The following is a 16,798-nucleotide window of genomic DNA, read 5'->3' as shown; positions in this document are numbered from 1 at the left end:
ATGCTCCTCTCCACCAAAGATACGGCGCTAAAAACATTCATCAGGAAGAATAGAATAGCAGTATACTATTTAAATGGAGAAAGATTGCAGAATTCAGTGGTACAGAGGGATCTAGGTGTCCTGGCACGTGAATCACCTAAAATTAGTATGCAGGTACAGTAAGTGATTAGTAAAGCAAATGGAATGTTGGTGTTTATTGTGAAGAGAATGGGATATAAAAGTAGAGAAGTTTTACAGCAGCTGTACAGGGTCTTGATAGACCACATCTGGAGTACTGTGTACAGCTTTGGTCTCCTTATTTGAAAAAGGATGTAAATGCATTACAAGCAGTTCAGAGAAGATTCACTCGACTTGTTCCTTGGATGAAGGGCTTACCTTCTGAAGAAAGGTTGAACAGGTTAGGCCTGTACCCATTGGAGTTGAGAAGAATGGTAGGTGATCTTATTGAAACATGTTAGGGACTTGATAGGGTGGATATCTGGAGGATGTTTCCTCTTGTGGGGAGACTAAAACTAGCAGATATAGTTTAAAAATAAGAGGTCTCCTTTTAAGACACAGATTAGGAGATTTTTTTTTCTCAAAGGGTTATTGGGATGTGGAATTCTCTTCCCCAGAAAGTAATGGAGGCTGGGTCTTGAATTTACTCAACGCTGAGTTGGATAGATTTTTGTCAGTCAAGGGAGTCGAGGGTTAAGGGGAACAGACAGAAAAGAGGAGCAGAGACCACAATCAGATCAGCCATGATCTTATTAAATGGCGGAACGGCTAGAAGGGCCAAATGGCCTAGGCCTGCCCCTATGTACCTATGGGTTGGGCTGCCTGCTGCCAGTACAAAGTGCAACAAAACGTGGTTCAGTTCAGAGGTGGTCATGGAGGCACTGTTCTCACTGATTTAACCATGAGCAATAATTTTCAGTGCACCATGTGTCCAGATTGTTCTTCAATATTATGTTTGTCACACCCTGTATCTTACAGTACAAATACTGGAAGAGGGGAAAAGATCAAACTTGAGCACTAAGTTTTCTAACTGGGGACCCAGGACTAATTATGGTCCGTGAGGAGATCCCAGAGAGTCATCAGATTTCTGCATTAGTTGCTTTTCAAACACATTGTAGTAGCAATGAAAGCACTGTTTTCTTTTGGGCACTGGTACTGTTGTCTATATATTAGCAGGCTTTCTAATCTCCACAGAGGGTCCCTGAAAGTGTTTCGTTATCTGCAGGAGGCACCTGAGAGCGTGTAAGTACATGCAGATGTCTCCAGGCTCCTCAGTATTTGCACAATGTCCCCATGAATGTGTCTTTATTTGTAGGGGATCATGGAGAATTAAATCAGTTTTTTGGGAAAGTCTTAATATTTACAGGGTGTCCTTCTCCAAGCAAGCCAATGTCAAGTGTAAAATACTTCACTGCTCCCATTGGCAGCAGCAGACTTGGTGTTACAGCTCAGAGTACTGTCTTCAGACACATCTTGAGTTTTGAAGGACAGAATCTATAATTGTACTGCTGGATGTGTTTCACTGTACAATTGGGTACAGTGTGAATATTTCATGAATGCAGCCATATATCTTAGTAGCAACCTGGTGACAAGTGCTGCCAGATTTATATAGTCACTGTCTTTTGTTGCTAAGCACAGAGTTAAACATATTTTTAATGAAAGTTTTTATTTGTCTGTGTACTGAAGAACGCAATCTATTGAGTAATGTTCATTTACGCAGGAAAAGCTTTCTGGTACTCGGGAGGCTAAGCAAACAGCATTTGGAATATATCACTGATTCATCCGGTATTCATTGTACTGAGAGCTTGACTGCACATTTTTAAGGATGGCGTCTCGGTCACTTGCTTGAAGTGTATTTCACACACAGTTCTGCATGCAAAAGAGATTCCCAATTGTAGTTAAGTTGTTTTATCTGTATGGTCTGTAACGGGTAACCCAGACTATAGCGATGAATGGTACATGTTTCTTTGACCGTCATCAGTCTAATGTGGGGAGGGAACGATTAGGGGTTAGAATGCTATGTAAGCTGGGAGGGCTGCTTTGTTAATTTATCAAATGTATTAATCTGCTGCCTCTGTTTAGTTGGAAAATTTCAGCTGGGAATTTGGAAGATTAAGGGATGATTTGTTCAAAGTTTTCAAGGGGGTGAATGGGTAGAGTAGTAGAGAGAAACTGTTTCCTCTAGTTGGCACTGAAGGGCTTAATCTAAAAATTAGAGCTAGACCTTTTAGGAGTTTAGGAAATTAGGGAACACTTCCAAGTACAAAAGCCTGGTAGAAGCTTGAAGCAGTTTTCTGCAATTGGCAGTTGATGCTAAATAAATTGCTACTTATAAATCTGTGACTGATTTTTGTTAATCAAAGATATTAAGGGATATGAGACAAAGGTGGTACATAGAGTCTGATCACAGATCAACCATGATCTCATTGAATGGTGGAACAGGTTTGAGGGGCTGAGTGGCCTCCTCCTGTTCTATGTTCCTAGGGCCATTGACTCAGGCAGAATCCCAGGGGCCAGACTTCCAATCATGTACTTGGGCCCAGTAGTTTTAATTGAGAACTTTCACATTTCACAGGTTTCTCCATCAGGGGTTGAGGTGGGCAGAAAATATTTTGTTTTTACCTCTTTGAGTCCCCTCATATCTGGGATGAGACATATGGTACGCTGTTTTGGGGCATCACTTCTGATACTTGGAAGTCTGAATCTTTGCATTACCAGTGATGTGGCTAAGCTAATTAACTCAGCAAGGATGGGAGAATGGGTACAAGTGAAATCTTACTGTTGTGAACGGGAAGGGGAGAAATATTCTGGGCAACAAAAAATTAACATCTGTGAATCTAATGGTTATGATGGTGTCGTGGTCATGATACTGGACTTTGTAATCCAGGAGCCTGGACTTGTCACCCAGAGAGCAAGTTCAAATCCCACCATGGCAAAATTTGAGTTTTTTTAAAAATCTGTAAATAAAAACCTGGTCTTGGTAAAAGTGAAGATGAAGCTGTTGGACTGTTGTAAAAACTCTGCTGCTTCACGAATGCCCTTTTTAGAAAGGGAAATCTATCCTTGCCAAGACTGGGTCTGTATTTGACTCCAATCCTTAACAGTTGACCCCCAACTGCCCTCTAAAGCAGTCTAACAAGTCACTCGGTTGTACTGAGGTTGCGCAATGAGTGCTGGCCTTATCAGGGACACCCACATCTTGAGTGTTGAAGCGGAATATCTGGTATATAGTTTTAGAAATAATGCAGGTGTGCGACTGTAGTGGACAATCAACTGCATGTCATTACTCTGCAGTGTTGGTGGGCGTGTAGCAAAAACATTGCTGTTGTATTTTAAGTAGTCACATGCAAGTTAATTTGTGTCAGATGCCTTTTCTGTTTTGTGTCCTATGTCACTGTACATATCATTCTTCTGCTCCTATCCCACATTAAAATCCTGTCTGCCAGGATTCCCAGAGCTTGGAGTAGTGCCAAATCCGTGCGCTCTCGATTTAAAACATCCACCCTTTTTTAAAAAAAATTAAGTAACACAAGCATTTATACTTGAAGGTTGTCACTTCATGTCACATTACCATTACAGTTCACATGATTGTAAGAATGTAAGAAATAGGAGCAAGACTCAGCTGTTCAGCCCTCTTGAGCCTGCTTAGCCATTCAGTACAACCATAGCTGATCTTTTACCTCAACTCCACATTCCGACCCACTACCCATTATCCTTGATTCCCTGAGACACCAAAAGTCTGTCCATCTCAGCCTTAAATACACTCATCGGTTTCTAGTTCCTGGGATATAGAGAGATGTTGCAGCTGTTCAACCCTGAGCATGCAGCTGCATGTACCATCCAGAAGGACAAGGGCAACACATGCATAGGAACACCACCACCCGCAGGTTTTCTCCCAAGTCACTCACCATCCTGACTTGGAACTATATTGCTGTTCCTTCACTGTCGCTAGGTCAAAATCCTGGAACTTCTTTCCTAACAGCACTGTGGGTGTACCTGCACCACTTGGGCTGCAGTGGTTCAAGAAGGCAACTCACCACCTTCTCGATGGCAATTAGGGATGGGCAATAAATGCTGGCCTAGCCAGCGACACCCGTGTACCGCGAATGAATTTTAAAAACTGTTAGAGGGAAGAGGTAGAAATGCTCACATCTGTAACGAAACAATGAATTTTAGTTTGTTAATCCAGTGTTAGATTCTGATATTTGTCATTTATGATACTACTTTAACTCTGTGTCTAAAGTCTGATCCTGGCCTTTAAACTTTTTAACAGGGGTGCCATGTAAACACAGTTTAAAGTTCAGTGCTACTACAGTCACCCTAGTTGCAAACAAACTGTGCCAGGGCAGAATAATGATTATTGACACTCCTCTGTCGTGTAAGCTGGGAATACCTTTCTATGAAGAGACAGCTAACAGCAGTCTGTAATTTAACTAAATATTTACTACCTCTATTATTGTGTTTTGATTTTTGCAACACTTGATACTTTTAGTGCTAAGATCCATTAAATCTCCTTTGGAGCACAATTTATCAGCAATGAGCCATTTAAATGAAGGATCAACATCAAGTCATTTTATACAGGCTCAAAGTACACTTTTGGTTTGCTAAGATTGCGTGAGAAGTTAGTTAGTTTATATACAGATCCCTCCCTAAGCCCTTTACATCTTGTGAATTATTTTTGAAGTGTTCTCACTGTTGTTTGGTCGGAAATTCCCACAGCCAATTTGCACACAGCAAGGTACAGAATGAGATGTGTGACTAGTTTATTTGTCAATGAGGGAGGAACTTTGGCCAGGACACTGGGAATGTTTCCTACCCCACTTTGAGTAATGCTTTGAATAAGACCTTTTTATATCCACCTCAACAGGTAGTTTGGGGCTTCGGTTTAATGTCTAATCCAAAATGGTAGCATCTCTGAAAATACAGTACTCCCTCTGTATTGCACTGAGGTTTCAGCCTATTTTGTGCTCAAGTGGGGCTTAAATCCATAACCATGTGTGACTGTCTGGCCTAAACTGACTACTGTTGTCCTTGCAAAAAATTATAGCAGTAATTTTTACTTTGATATTCTCCACAGAGCTATAAAGCACATTTGTTTTTTTTTTGATAATGCTATTGAGGCTTCACTTTGTCTCTTATCATGGAGGCAACTCCACTTTGACCACAGCTTTTAGATCCAGGTATTTTTGGTTTCTCCTAACCGAAAGTTGTTGGTATATTCCGGGCTATGCAATAGTGATAAAGCCCAGAGTTAGAGATCGTTAACTGCGTCAAAGGGAATCCCACTGGTAGTGCAGTGAGGGGTGACCTGGGTAGTACAAAGCGGTCGGACAAGTGAGGTTTCTTAATGTTATATAAATAATATCAACGCCAATTGGAGAGATGTTTCCACACCTTCAGCAATCATGTGCAATGTTCACTCTAACCATGCTTCAGTGACGCTTATTAAACCTTTAATTCTGAGTGTTTGTTCTTTCGTATGTGTTTGCTGTTGGGAGTTTATTGCCAATTATTTATTGGTAGATGAATCAAGCACTAGCTGCTCATTTAACTTGCTTCCTTGAGGATGTTCCCTCCCTTCTCTCCCTTGCCTGCAACTCTGTGTGGTATGTGGAGCATCCAAGGGTGGAGTTGTATGAGTAAGCAAGATGCATGTATCTATCGCTCTCTGCGGCCACTTGCTTGGAGAATCCAAATGTGTGTTAATAGAGCATCATTATTTATGTGAAGTTTTACATATTCTATCTTTTAAAATTCATCTACTGGCTTGATGACTGGCTAAATAGTGCCATATGGGAGTGTGGGTGGGGGAAAGTGGTGGCATGGATTATAGCCATGCAGGTCAGGAAAGTGACAGGTTTTATCCCTGGTCTCAGCCAGGCTAGCAGGACAGGCACCATACTTGCCACCTCTGCTGCTCTCCCACCCCACTTTTCAATAGCCTGCTGACACTGTCCGGACTTCACTCCTGAAAAATGGCCACGTGAGGTTGTTGACTTCCTGGAGCTGTACCCCCTCCCCTTAAAGTAACCTCAGAAAAGTGGTGGGGGTGGTGGTGAGTTAACTTTGCAGTTGAGCTGTTTTGTGATGCATAATTTATGGTCGATGTTCATTGATACTGTTCTACCTTTAAAGTAAATTGCAAATAAGTACCACTTGAAGTAGTTGTTATCAGTGCAAAAGCTGATTAAGGTGAGATCAATTCTGTTGACAGTTGTGTGTTTCTTTGCAGACTGTGCAGTGAATGTACACAAGAATTGCAGGACACTTCTAGCTGAATGCTCCATTTCCAAGGGCAAGGTTAGTGTGGCTGTGTTTGTGTAGGTGTTGTTTATTGTGCTGTTATTGCTGGCATGTCGGTTGTTACATTATTTAATAATGACCTATCCTGTTTTGAGGAGGGGGATCTCTTTGGAGTTGAGATGGCTTCGAGGTAATGCGCCTGGTGATGGGAGCCTAGATCTGACACAATTTTCAATGATGCACTGAACCGGACACGTTTGCAGTACTGCAGAGTACTTGAGCAGCTAGCCTGGCTCATTACTGGAACATGTCTGAGGGCTGGAAGGATACTTCTCATTTCAAGCTAACACTCAAATGTTGTAGGATGCTCTAAATTAGTCAAGTAGCACGAAGCTTACCAGTGCTCTGTGCCATTATGTTGCATGGCTTTGACTGGGTTATGTCATTTAGCAGATTGTATTGTTTTAAAATCAAGAAACTTCACAATGTGTAACTGATTCTTTCCCTGGACCTTGAATTGATGGAGCTCTTCACTTCCCTGTGTCTATTTTCCTCCAATCATCCACAGCTTTCTCAAACCCAGGCTTGGTGTTGCCTCTTGACAATCAAGATTCCCCTTTTTGTTTTTATCGACCTTGTTTGTGTCATGCACTGGGAACTTTGCCATGAAGTTAGGAATTACATCAGGAAATTCTCATTGAAGCTGATACCCTTTATTATTCTGGATATGTGTCTTGTATGATGACTTTAATTCCTTTAAATTGTTCTCGCTTCAGTGACAGACCTGTACCCCAGTGTTATACAGTGACAGACCTGTTCCCACCTGCACTGTACCCCAGTTTTTACAGCAACAGACTGGTCTCCACAAATATTGCACCTCGGTTTTATATAGTGACAGACCCATACCCTCCAGGACTGTGCCCCAGTGTTATATGATGACAGATCTGTCCTCACCAGCTGAAAGTATGAAGGCAGAATGGTGGGTTCCAAACCACCAATTATGTTTTTTGAAATATTTGGGCATTGTCTTCGCTGTAACTAGGTATCATAGTTTGAGAATTAAACTAAATAATAATACAGGGTCCCCAGGTGTATCTCATGCAGCTTGCCAGCACCATTCCCTGTGACCATCTGCAACAACAGAAATTCAGAATGGGACTTTATGCAGTTACATTTTCAAACATACTATTTGACCGTTTACTGTCTTGCTTTATTGCGGGGTCTTTGTAAATAGTGCTGGATGATAATCCACTTCCCCTTTGAAAACCACAATGCCTCCTCCATATATACTTGGCAGTGCATTCCAAATCCTAACCACTCACTGTGTAAGAGAAGCTTTCTCTCATGCCGTTCACCTTAAATCTCTACCCTCCGGTTCTCGATCCTTCCACCTTTGGCAACAGTTTCTCCATATCTACTCTGTCTAGACCCATCATGATTTTGAATACCTCTATCAAATCTCTGCTCAACCGTCTCTAAGGAGAACAGTCACAACATCTCCAATTTTCCTATGTAATTGAAATTCCTCATCCCTGAAACCATTCTTGTGAATCTTTTCTGCATCCTTTCTTATTCCTTCACATCCTCCCCAAAAGCGAGAAGCCCAGAACTGGATGCAATACTGCAGTTGAGGCTGAACCAGTGTTTTATGCAGGTTTAACATAATTCCTTTGCTTTTGTACCCTCTACCTTCACTGATAAAGCCCAAGATGCTGTATGCTTTATTAACTGTAATCACAACCTGTCCTGTCACCTTCAATGACTTATGCACGTTTTTTTTTTTGAAAAATATACTTTATTCATAAAATATCTGGAAGAACATTACAAAACATTTCTAAATCACCATCACAGAACGTACAATCAGATTCAACTTTTACACATGGATCATGAAGTGCTCCAGTACAATCAATGAATATTACAATATGGTCATTACAGACAGTCAGACAATGGTAATGGAGTTATCAACATACATCATGTTGCACTCTGAGGTGCTTCAATTCAATTACAATACAACTAGTATTCAGTGCATACATTCATTGTGAACTGTACAGCCCGAGTATGCACATATACATCCTGGTCCCTCTGCTCCTGCACTCTCTTTAGAATCGTACACTATATTTTGTTTCTCTACATTCTTCTTATCAAAATGAATCACTTCACACTTCTTTGCATTGAATTTCATCGTACAGTTCACAGTATTTCCACGTTTTGTATCATCTGCAAATTTTGAACTTGTACCCTGTACACCAAGACCTTGGTCATTAATTTATATCAGGAAGAGCAGGGTTTTCCTGGTTGACAAAAAAAAACTGAAGTGACAGGAAGTGACCACAGTAGCAGGCGTTGATTTTCACATCACTCCAGCTGTATTGTGTCATTTGGATCGTCAGGGCTGGCACCAGTGGCAGCATTGTAATGTAAATATGGCATAAGCTCAGTGTGCCAGTGGATTTCTGTAACCATTGCACTTCGAGTTTTGGCCCTTCCTCAAAAGTATAGTCCAATGAAGAGTGCCAAAGTGTTAACAAAACATTCACTTCAAGGAAAATACTGAGCAGCATAATGCCTCAATAATTCAGATTGGCCAACTGCAGTAAAGATTTCAAAATGCTGCAGGACAGCCCTGGAGTTACAGAAGTGACTTGGAACACAATGCGTTTATTTACATGCACTTAAAACTCTGATTACAATCATTATCTGATTTTCCTCCCCCACCCCTTTCAACTTCAATCACTCTCTGTGCTTAAATACACAGATAAACCTATGCACCCACAGACACACAGCTGGTGCTTTAGATTAAGACAGTTAATGTTCAAAAGCTTAAATGCTCGGCATACTACTGAGAGATTGGAAGTGGTTTTCACAGTCCAGTAGAGGTCACTCCCAGCTCCAAGCCAATTCGACTGGGTTAACTTGTGATGCTTGTCATGATGGCATCAAGCACTCCCAGGTCAGGACCTCTGATGGGTTCAATGCGGAGTAAATTTCCCATTGGCACACCTTATCCCTAACCTCCAGTGAAGCAGCCCCTACTCTAACGTGACAACATTCCTCTCTTGCACCAACCTTTCTGAGTCTGCCAAGTGGGTGCAGAATTCTAGGGAGACTTGTGGTGTGGGCTTAAATCCAGTGGGATATGGCTTGGGACTGATCTAAATTTCTGTTCAGAACCCTCTGGAGCCAGACTTTAATAGCCTCCATCTTGCAGGAAATCACTTGAGACAGTGAAAGGTCTTCAGAACAGCTTATTAAGGAAAACAGTATGGGGTGCGGGGGAAGTTGTTTAGATATCTTCAAGGCAAATTGGACAAATATTTCGGAGAAATTTTCATTTACAGCTGCTAGGAAAGTAGGGAAGTTTCATTTATGCTCCTTTCCTTCAAACTTACTTTCTGTCCTGAGGCTGACCCAAACTGGGGCACAGTTTTGTGGTTTGGTGAGGGTAAGGGAGGGGAAAAATCCTTTGTACATTGTCAAATTAGTCAGTCTACATGCATCAAATTAGTCATTGAAAGTCTGGGCTGTTCCACTGTGTGTACATCACAATCATCACTGCTTTTAATCTTATCTCTGGCCAATCAAGTAGTGTGCAGTTGCAAGATCAGTGGTTGATTTTTGTTCTGTCTAGAACAGGAGGGGCATTGGAACTACTGTGAGTGCCCTCTGGCCCCCGCCCAACCAACTATTGCTCTGCCTGAGATTATCTACCTCAAGTACAGACCAGGGATTGAACCTGAAGCATTTAGAACTGGATGCGACATTATTTACTGTTTTTGCCTATAGGCACATTGAGCACACATGCTGTATGTATTGTTAACTGCAGTCTTTTGGGATAAGCCAATCTTTAGGTAGACCTACCAGCTGTAAAATTATACCTTAAATTTACTTTTCCGTGTTCTAATAAAGTGTGGATATTTCGAGATTATGGAAGTTATTGCAGTGCAGAATGTTTCACTATTCACAGGTCCCGCCACTGCTGTCACTCTAGTACATCCCCTCAGATTATTCAGCCATTGCAGTTTACTCCACAAGAATCCATTCAGCCCATCAAGCCTGTGCCAGCCCTTTGCTGAAGCAGTATGGAACAAATCTTACTGCTTTGCTTTGTACGTCAATGTTTTCTGCTTCAAATATTTTCTTTAAAATAATGCAGTGGTCTCTGCCTCAACTATTGTCTGCAGCAAAGGATTCTAACGACTCCCAGCAACTCGTTGCATAAAGAAATTCACTACCCTCCCTTCTCTATGATGGTTTCAAATTGTTGACTCTTCATCACTAAATCGCCAGCATTGGGAAAGTCTTTTCATTCTATTAAATTCCTTCATAACTTTAAAAATTTCTTGACCATGTTTTCAAACTTTTCTATGTGAAGTGCACTCTTCGTAATAGTTGAAAATAAAGTAAATATTGACACCTCTCTGGAGATCCCAGGTAAATGTTACAAAGTGCACTCTCCTGGAGTTTCCCAGTAAACATAAAACACAGGTCTATGAGAGTGTTAAATTTTCAAAAGAGTGTGCCAGATATACATAGAAAACTTTTTTGTCACAATAGCACAATTAGTAGTCTACAGTAACAGTAATGATGAACTAGAAAGTTAACAAAGACTGAGATCTAATGACCCAGCAGACACAAATGGTGTTGGAACCAATGCGTTGATATGTTATACAGTCAACAGTTTATACTTTGTTTCCACAGCCAAAGGATTCCCAGCAGAAGTATACTAGAAGTTCACAGAGCACTGCCCAGCACGGTGAGTTCTTTATCACTTTGATGTTGATGTAATGAGGGAGAAGATTGTTTTTAACCCCCCTACTGTTATCGCCACATTTCTCGTGCACCTATGAGGAAGGACAAGTGAAGGCCAGTTGGTCCATCGAGCTTGTCCTATACCAGCATGGGGATAACTTCCAACAATATCCGCTCTCTCCCATCCTCCCCAAACAATTACACAACTTACTGAAGCTGCATTAAAGGGGAAAAAGCCCAGGAAATTATTCTCTAATTCCTAATAGTCTGGCACTTGTTAGGGAAAGGGATAGAATCAGTGGTTAGTGAATGGAGCTTGTGGGCTCTTAAACTAGTTATTTAGTGGCTCGTTTCTATATCGCCCACCATGAGAGGGGACCAAAACCAGATCCGGTGTACAAAATAAAAGCAAAAAAAGTGCTGGAAATACTCAGCGGCTCCGGTAGAATCTACGGAGAGAAACAAAGTTAATGTTTCAAGACAATGACCTTTCATCAGAACTGAAGAAATATAGAAATGTACGAGAATTAAGCCACTAGAAGTGGGGAGGGAGCAAGAAGAATAAAAGGGAAAGCCTGTGATAGGGTGGAGGACAGGAGAGATTAGCCTAAAACATTAACTCTGTTTCTCTTAACAGATGCTGCTTGACCTGCTGAGCGTTTCCAGATTTTTGTTTTGTTTTAATTTCAGATTTCCAGCATCTGCAGTACTTTATTTTTTTTTTGTATTGGCCCAGTATTCAAAATGTGCCTGACCAAGATCTTATACAGAATAATTTCTTTTGCATTTTAATTGTCCTACAGATACACCCTAACACTCCTTAGCTTTGTTGTTGTCTCGTGGCAGTGGTCTTTGGTCCTCAGTGACTTGTGCATTATAACCCTTTCTTTCACTCAGCAATGTTGAGCGTGTGTTGCTGCATGATGTACGCATGCTTGGGATTACCCAATATTTAACTGTCTTGAAAACCATGATGCAACCTCATTTCCCCATTTCAACTAGTTCTGCCTGCAATCTGCCTTGTCATCTAAGGCCCTTACACCAGCCCATATCTTTGTGCTGTGTGAGAACTTGCGCACAGTTCCTCTGACACCATTGCCCAGTTCATTGTGTTGGATGTAATTCCAAAGATACCAGCAGCCCCTTAGTGCCTCACTAGACTGGTCATATTTCACAACTGCACAAAGTCACTGAGTGCTGTGGGCGGAGAGTATGTTTAACTCTGTGTAGTCAGAAGAGACCAGGATAAATCAAGGAAAGAATGGCATCCTGCCCCCTCCAACCCACACCCCCTGCCCTGAGCTTGCAGAGCCACTTCTTTTCATCTCCAAATTTCTACCCTGTCCTAATGTGATGTAGGTCCACAATCCTTGTGCCTTCTTGTAAGTTGTCAAGATATTCCATCTTCATAGCTGGACCAAAAAGAAACAATTGCATTTATATTGCGCCTTGTACAACCTCTGGTCGTCCCAATGCGCTTTACAGCCAATAAAGCACTTTTTGAAGCGTAGCCATTGTTGTAATATAGGAAATGTAGGAGCCAGTTTGCACACAGTAAGCTCCTCCAGACAGGACTGCAGTAATGGTCAAATAATCTATCTTGTTTTTAGTGACCTTTGTCAAAAGATAAATATTAGTAGAAGCCTCCTTAGCTCGGGGAGACAAAAGCCTTTCTGTAGCAGCCTCTTCTCCAATCCTGCCTGTGAGTTTATATTGGCCTCCCAGTCTTTGAGACTTGGTTCAACATATGACACATGCATTGAGTGGCTTGTTAGCCAAGGGTCTGAGGCTGGTAGTGCCCATTTTGAGGCTGGACAATAGCATAATTTAGCAGCTGCTGCCACCACACAGCCAGAAAGGAGGAGAGAAACCTACAAACTTACAGCCTGAAAACTGTTCATCAACCATTACTCGGTTTCCTATTACTCAACCAATTTTATATCCATGTTGCTACTGTCCCTTTTATTCCATGAGCTATAACTTTCCTCAAGTCTGTTGTGTGGCACTCTGTCAAAAGCCTTTTGGAAGTCCACCACATCAACAGCAACCTGCTGTTGCCTCTTCAAAAGATTCCCAAGTTAGTTAAACACGATTTTACTTTTAGAAATCCATGCTGGCTCTTCCTAATCAACCCATGTTTTTCCATGTGACTATTAATTCTATCCTGAATAATTGTTTCTAGAAGCTTCCCCATCACTGTAGTTGAACTGGTCTGTAATTGCTGGGCTTATCCTTACAACCTTTTTTGAACAAGGACTTAAAGTTTGCAATTCTCCAGTTCTCTGGCACCTCCCCTGAGTCTAGGAAAGACTGAAAGATTATGGCCAGTGCCCCTGCAATTTCCACTCTTACTTCCTTCAATACCCTGGGATGCATCTCATCCAGTCCTGGTCCTTGTCAACTTTAAGTACCGACAGTTCATCTAATACCTCCTCATTGATTTTGAGTCCTTCTAGTGACGGGTTTCCTCCTCTGTTACCTGGACTGGGTAGCACCTGCTTCCTTGGTAAAGACAGATGCATTTAACACCTCAAATGCCCCCTGCCTCCATGTGTAAATCCCACTTTTGGTCCCTAATTGGCTGTACTCCTCCTTTTGCCACCCTCTTATTATTTATGCACCTATGGAAGATTTTGGGATCCCCCTTTATGTTGGCTGCCAGTCTTTTCTCTTAATCGCTATTTGCTTCTTCACCTGTCCTCAGAACCTTCTGTATTCAGCTTAGTTCTCAATTGTATTTTCTACTTGATACCTGTCATAAGCACACTTTTTTCTTCTTTATCTTAATTTATAACTCTCTAATCAACCAGGTGACTTTGGATTTTTTTTGTCCTACCTTTCCCTTTGGAGAGAATAGACTGTGCCCAAACCATTTCTTCTTTGAAGTTAGCCCATTGTTCAGCTACAGTTTTTCCCGCCAACCTTTGGCTCCAGTCTATCCAGCCCAGCTCTATTCTTGCCCCCTTCCCCAGTTAATTATTCTTACTCTGTATTGCCCATTATCCTTTTCTACCATCATCCTAAACTTTGTTTCAATGATCACTGTTTCCTAAATGTTCCCTCACTGACACTTGATCTACTTGGCCCACCTTATTTCCAAGAACCAGGTGTAACATTTCCTTCTTTCTTATTGGACTGCACACCTGCTGTAGAAAATTCTCCTGAACACACTTTAGGAACACTTTCCCCTCTTGGCCCTTCACACTACCACTATCCCAGTCTATATTTGGGTAATTAAAGTCCCCCATTATAATTACTCTATAATGTTTGTGCCTCTCTGTAATTTCCTCTACATCCTTCCTACCAGTTGGTGGCCTATAGACTGCACTGAATGATGTAATTGCACCCTTTTTGTTCCCTAGTTGTAGCCAAATTGATTCTGTCCTTGAACCCTCTGGGATGTCCTCTTTCTACAGCACTGCGGTGCTCTCCTTAACCAATATAGTCATCCCTCCTCCTTTTCTTCCTGTACTATATTTACTGAACACCTTGTACCCAAGAATATTTAACACCCAATCTTGCCCTTCCTTGAGCCAGGTCTCTGTTATTGCCAACATCATAATTCTGCATGGCAATCTGCACCTGTAACTCACCAATCTTATTACCAAACTCCATTCACATAATATGCAATGTAACCCTTATTTTAGACTTCATTACTTACTCCATTACTCCGACTCTGTCTAATAATGTTCTATTCTCTATTCTAGTACTATCTGTCTTTCCCAGTATTTGTGCGCTTTGGTATTACTCTCTAATATTCTCTCCTTGTTCCTGTACCCTGCCGAGTTAGTTTAAAGCCCCCCCACCCCCCTCAGCTATTTAAAGCTCCCCCCACCCCTCTCAGCTATTTAAAGCTCCCCCCACCCCTCTCAGCTATTTAAAGCTCCCCCCACCCCCCTCAGCTATTTAAAGCTCCCCCCACCCCCCTCAGCTATTTAAAGCTTCCCCCATCCCTCTCAGCTATTTAAAGCTCCCCCCACCCCCTTCAGCTATTTAAAGCTCCCCCCACCCCCTTCAGCTATTTAAAGCTCCCCCCACCCCCCTCAGCTATTTAAAGCTTCCACCACACCCCCTCCACTATTTAAAAACACTCTCTAACAGCAGTTTCTTATTAACCAATGAACTTATGGTTTTCCTGTGATATCACTGTTCGATTTTTTTTTCCCCCAAACTCAGCTCTGAAGGGGGGTGTTGACACCCAGGTCCATTTCTGCTCAACTGCTCCTGTTCCTGACTTAGAATAATTCCTTTTTATACCATACCTCTTTCCCCCCATGCACTGAATTCCTACATGAGCCTAATTTGCTACTTACTCGGTCCCCATCTCACTCCAGCGTAGTTGCCTGTCTCCTTGCATGCTCCTTACTGACTCTGCAGTTTGAAAAGCCTGTCTCTTTTGTAGAGCCTCAAGGTCACTAGCTAGCTAGGCTCCGTGCTACAGTAATTAACACCACTTGAACCAACTGCTTTCAGGCGATTGACAGATAACTGCCACTCCAGGCAGTTCTCTACGTAACAAGCTAGCTGAACTTAAGTATGTCAGATCTTAATTCTTAATCTATAGTTAAACCTGAGAAGGCCTTGTCAGAACTTATGACGTGAGCCTAATTCGCTATTCACTGGGTGTCCAACTCACTCCGGAGTAGTCTCCTGTCTCCTCACGAGCCTCATAGCATGTATGAAAAGAGAATCCCAAAGTCTTTTCTACAGGCATTTAAATGGTAAAAGGGTGGTAAAAGGAGGAGTAGGGATGATTAGGGACCTAAAAGGGGACTTACACATGGAAGCAGCAGGAATAGCTGAGGTATTATTTGGGGAGGCAGTGGGGCAGTAATAATGTCACTGGATTAGTAATCCAGAAGCTCAAGCTAATGCTCTGGCGACCACAGGTTCAAATACCATACTGTAGCAGGTGGAATTTAAATTAAGTTAATAAATCTTGAGTTAAAAGCTAGTTTCAGTAATGGTGATGATGAAAACTATTATTGATTGTCATTAAAACCCATCTGGTTCACTAATGTCCTTCAGGGAAGGAAATCTGCCGTCCTTACATGGTCTGGCGTGTGACTCCAGACCCACAGCAGCGGGGTTGACTCTTAAATGCCCTCTGAAATGGCCTAGCATGCCACTCAGTTGTATCAAACCCAAACAAAGACTAAAAGGAATGAAACTGGATGGACCACCCACATGAGCTAGGCAACGAAAACGACAATGGCAAGCCCATTCCTCTTGACCTGCAGAGTCTTCCCCCCCTAACATCTGGGGGCTTGTGTCAAAATTTGGAGAGTGGTCCCACAGACTAGGGAAGCAACAGCCTGACATAGTCATACTCATGGGATCATGCCTTACAGCCAATGTCCCAGGGGAAACAGAATGGCAGAGTATTATTTAAATGGTGATAGATTGGGGAATGTTGATGTACAAAGGGACCTGGATGTCCTTGTACACCAATCACTGAAGGTAAGCATGCAGGCGCAGCAAGCAGTTAAGAAGGCAAATGGCATGTTAGCCTTCATTGCAAAAGGACTTGAATACAGGAGCAAGGATGTCTTACTGCAGCTGTACAGGGCCTTGCTGAGACCACACTTGGAGTATTGTGTGTAGTTTTGGTCTCCTTACCTAAGAAAGGATATACTTTCCATAGAGGGAGTGCAGCGAAGGTTCACCAGACTGATTCCTGGGATGGCAGGATTGTCGTATGAGGAGAGATTGGGCCAACTCGGCCTGTATTCACGAGTTTAGAAAAATGAGAGGGAATCTCATTGAAAAGTATAAAATTCTGACAGGGCTGACAGACTGGATGCAGGGA

The 16,798-nt window shown here is 42.1% G+C and overlaps 1 protein-coding gene across 1 annotated transcript in view; it reads left to right on the top strand.

Moving 5' to 3' along the window:
• Positions 1–16,798, top strand: part of LOC121286975 (rho guanine nucleotide exchange factor 18-like) — a 193,565-nt gene that overhangs the window by 129,900 nt on the left and 46,867 nt on the right. The window contains exons 11-12 of the mRNA XM_041204351.1: positions 6,230–6,297; positions 10,939–10,993. Of these exons, the coding sequence (XP_041060285.1) occupies positions 6,230–6,297; positions 10,939–10,993 (123 nt within the window). The remainder of the gene's footprint in view (positions 1–6,229; positions 6,298–10,938; positions 10,994–16,798) is intronic.

Source organism: Carcharodon carcharias, chromosome 14 (assembly GCF_017639515.1).
Source record: "Carcharodon carcharias isolate sCarCar2 chromosome 14, sCarCar2.pri, whole genome shotgun sequence".
Taxonomy (NCBI): Eukaryota; Metazoa; Chordata; class Chondrichthyes; order Lamniformes; family Lamnidae; genus Carcharodon; species Carcharodon carcharias.
Note: the sequence above shows the minus strand (reverse complement) of the source record. Positions and strands in the feature narration are given on the sequence as shown.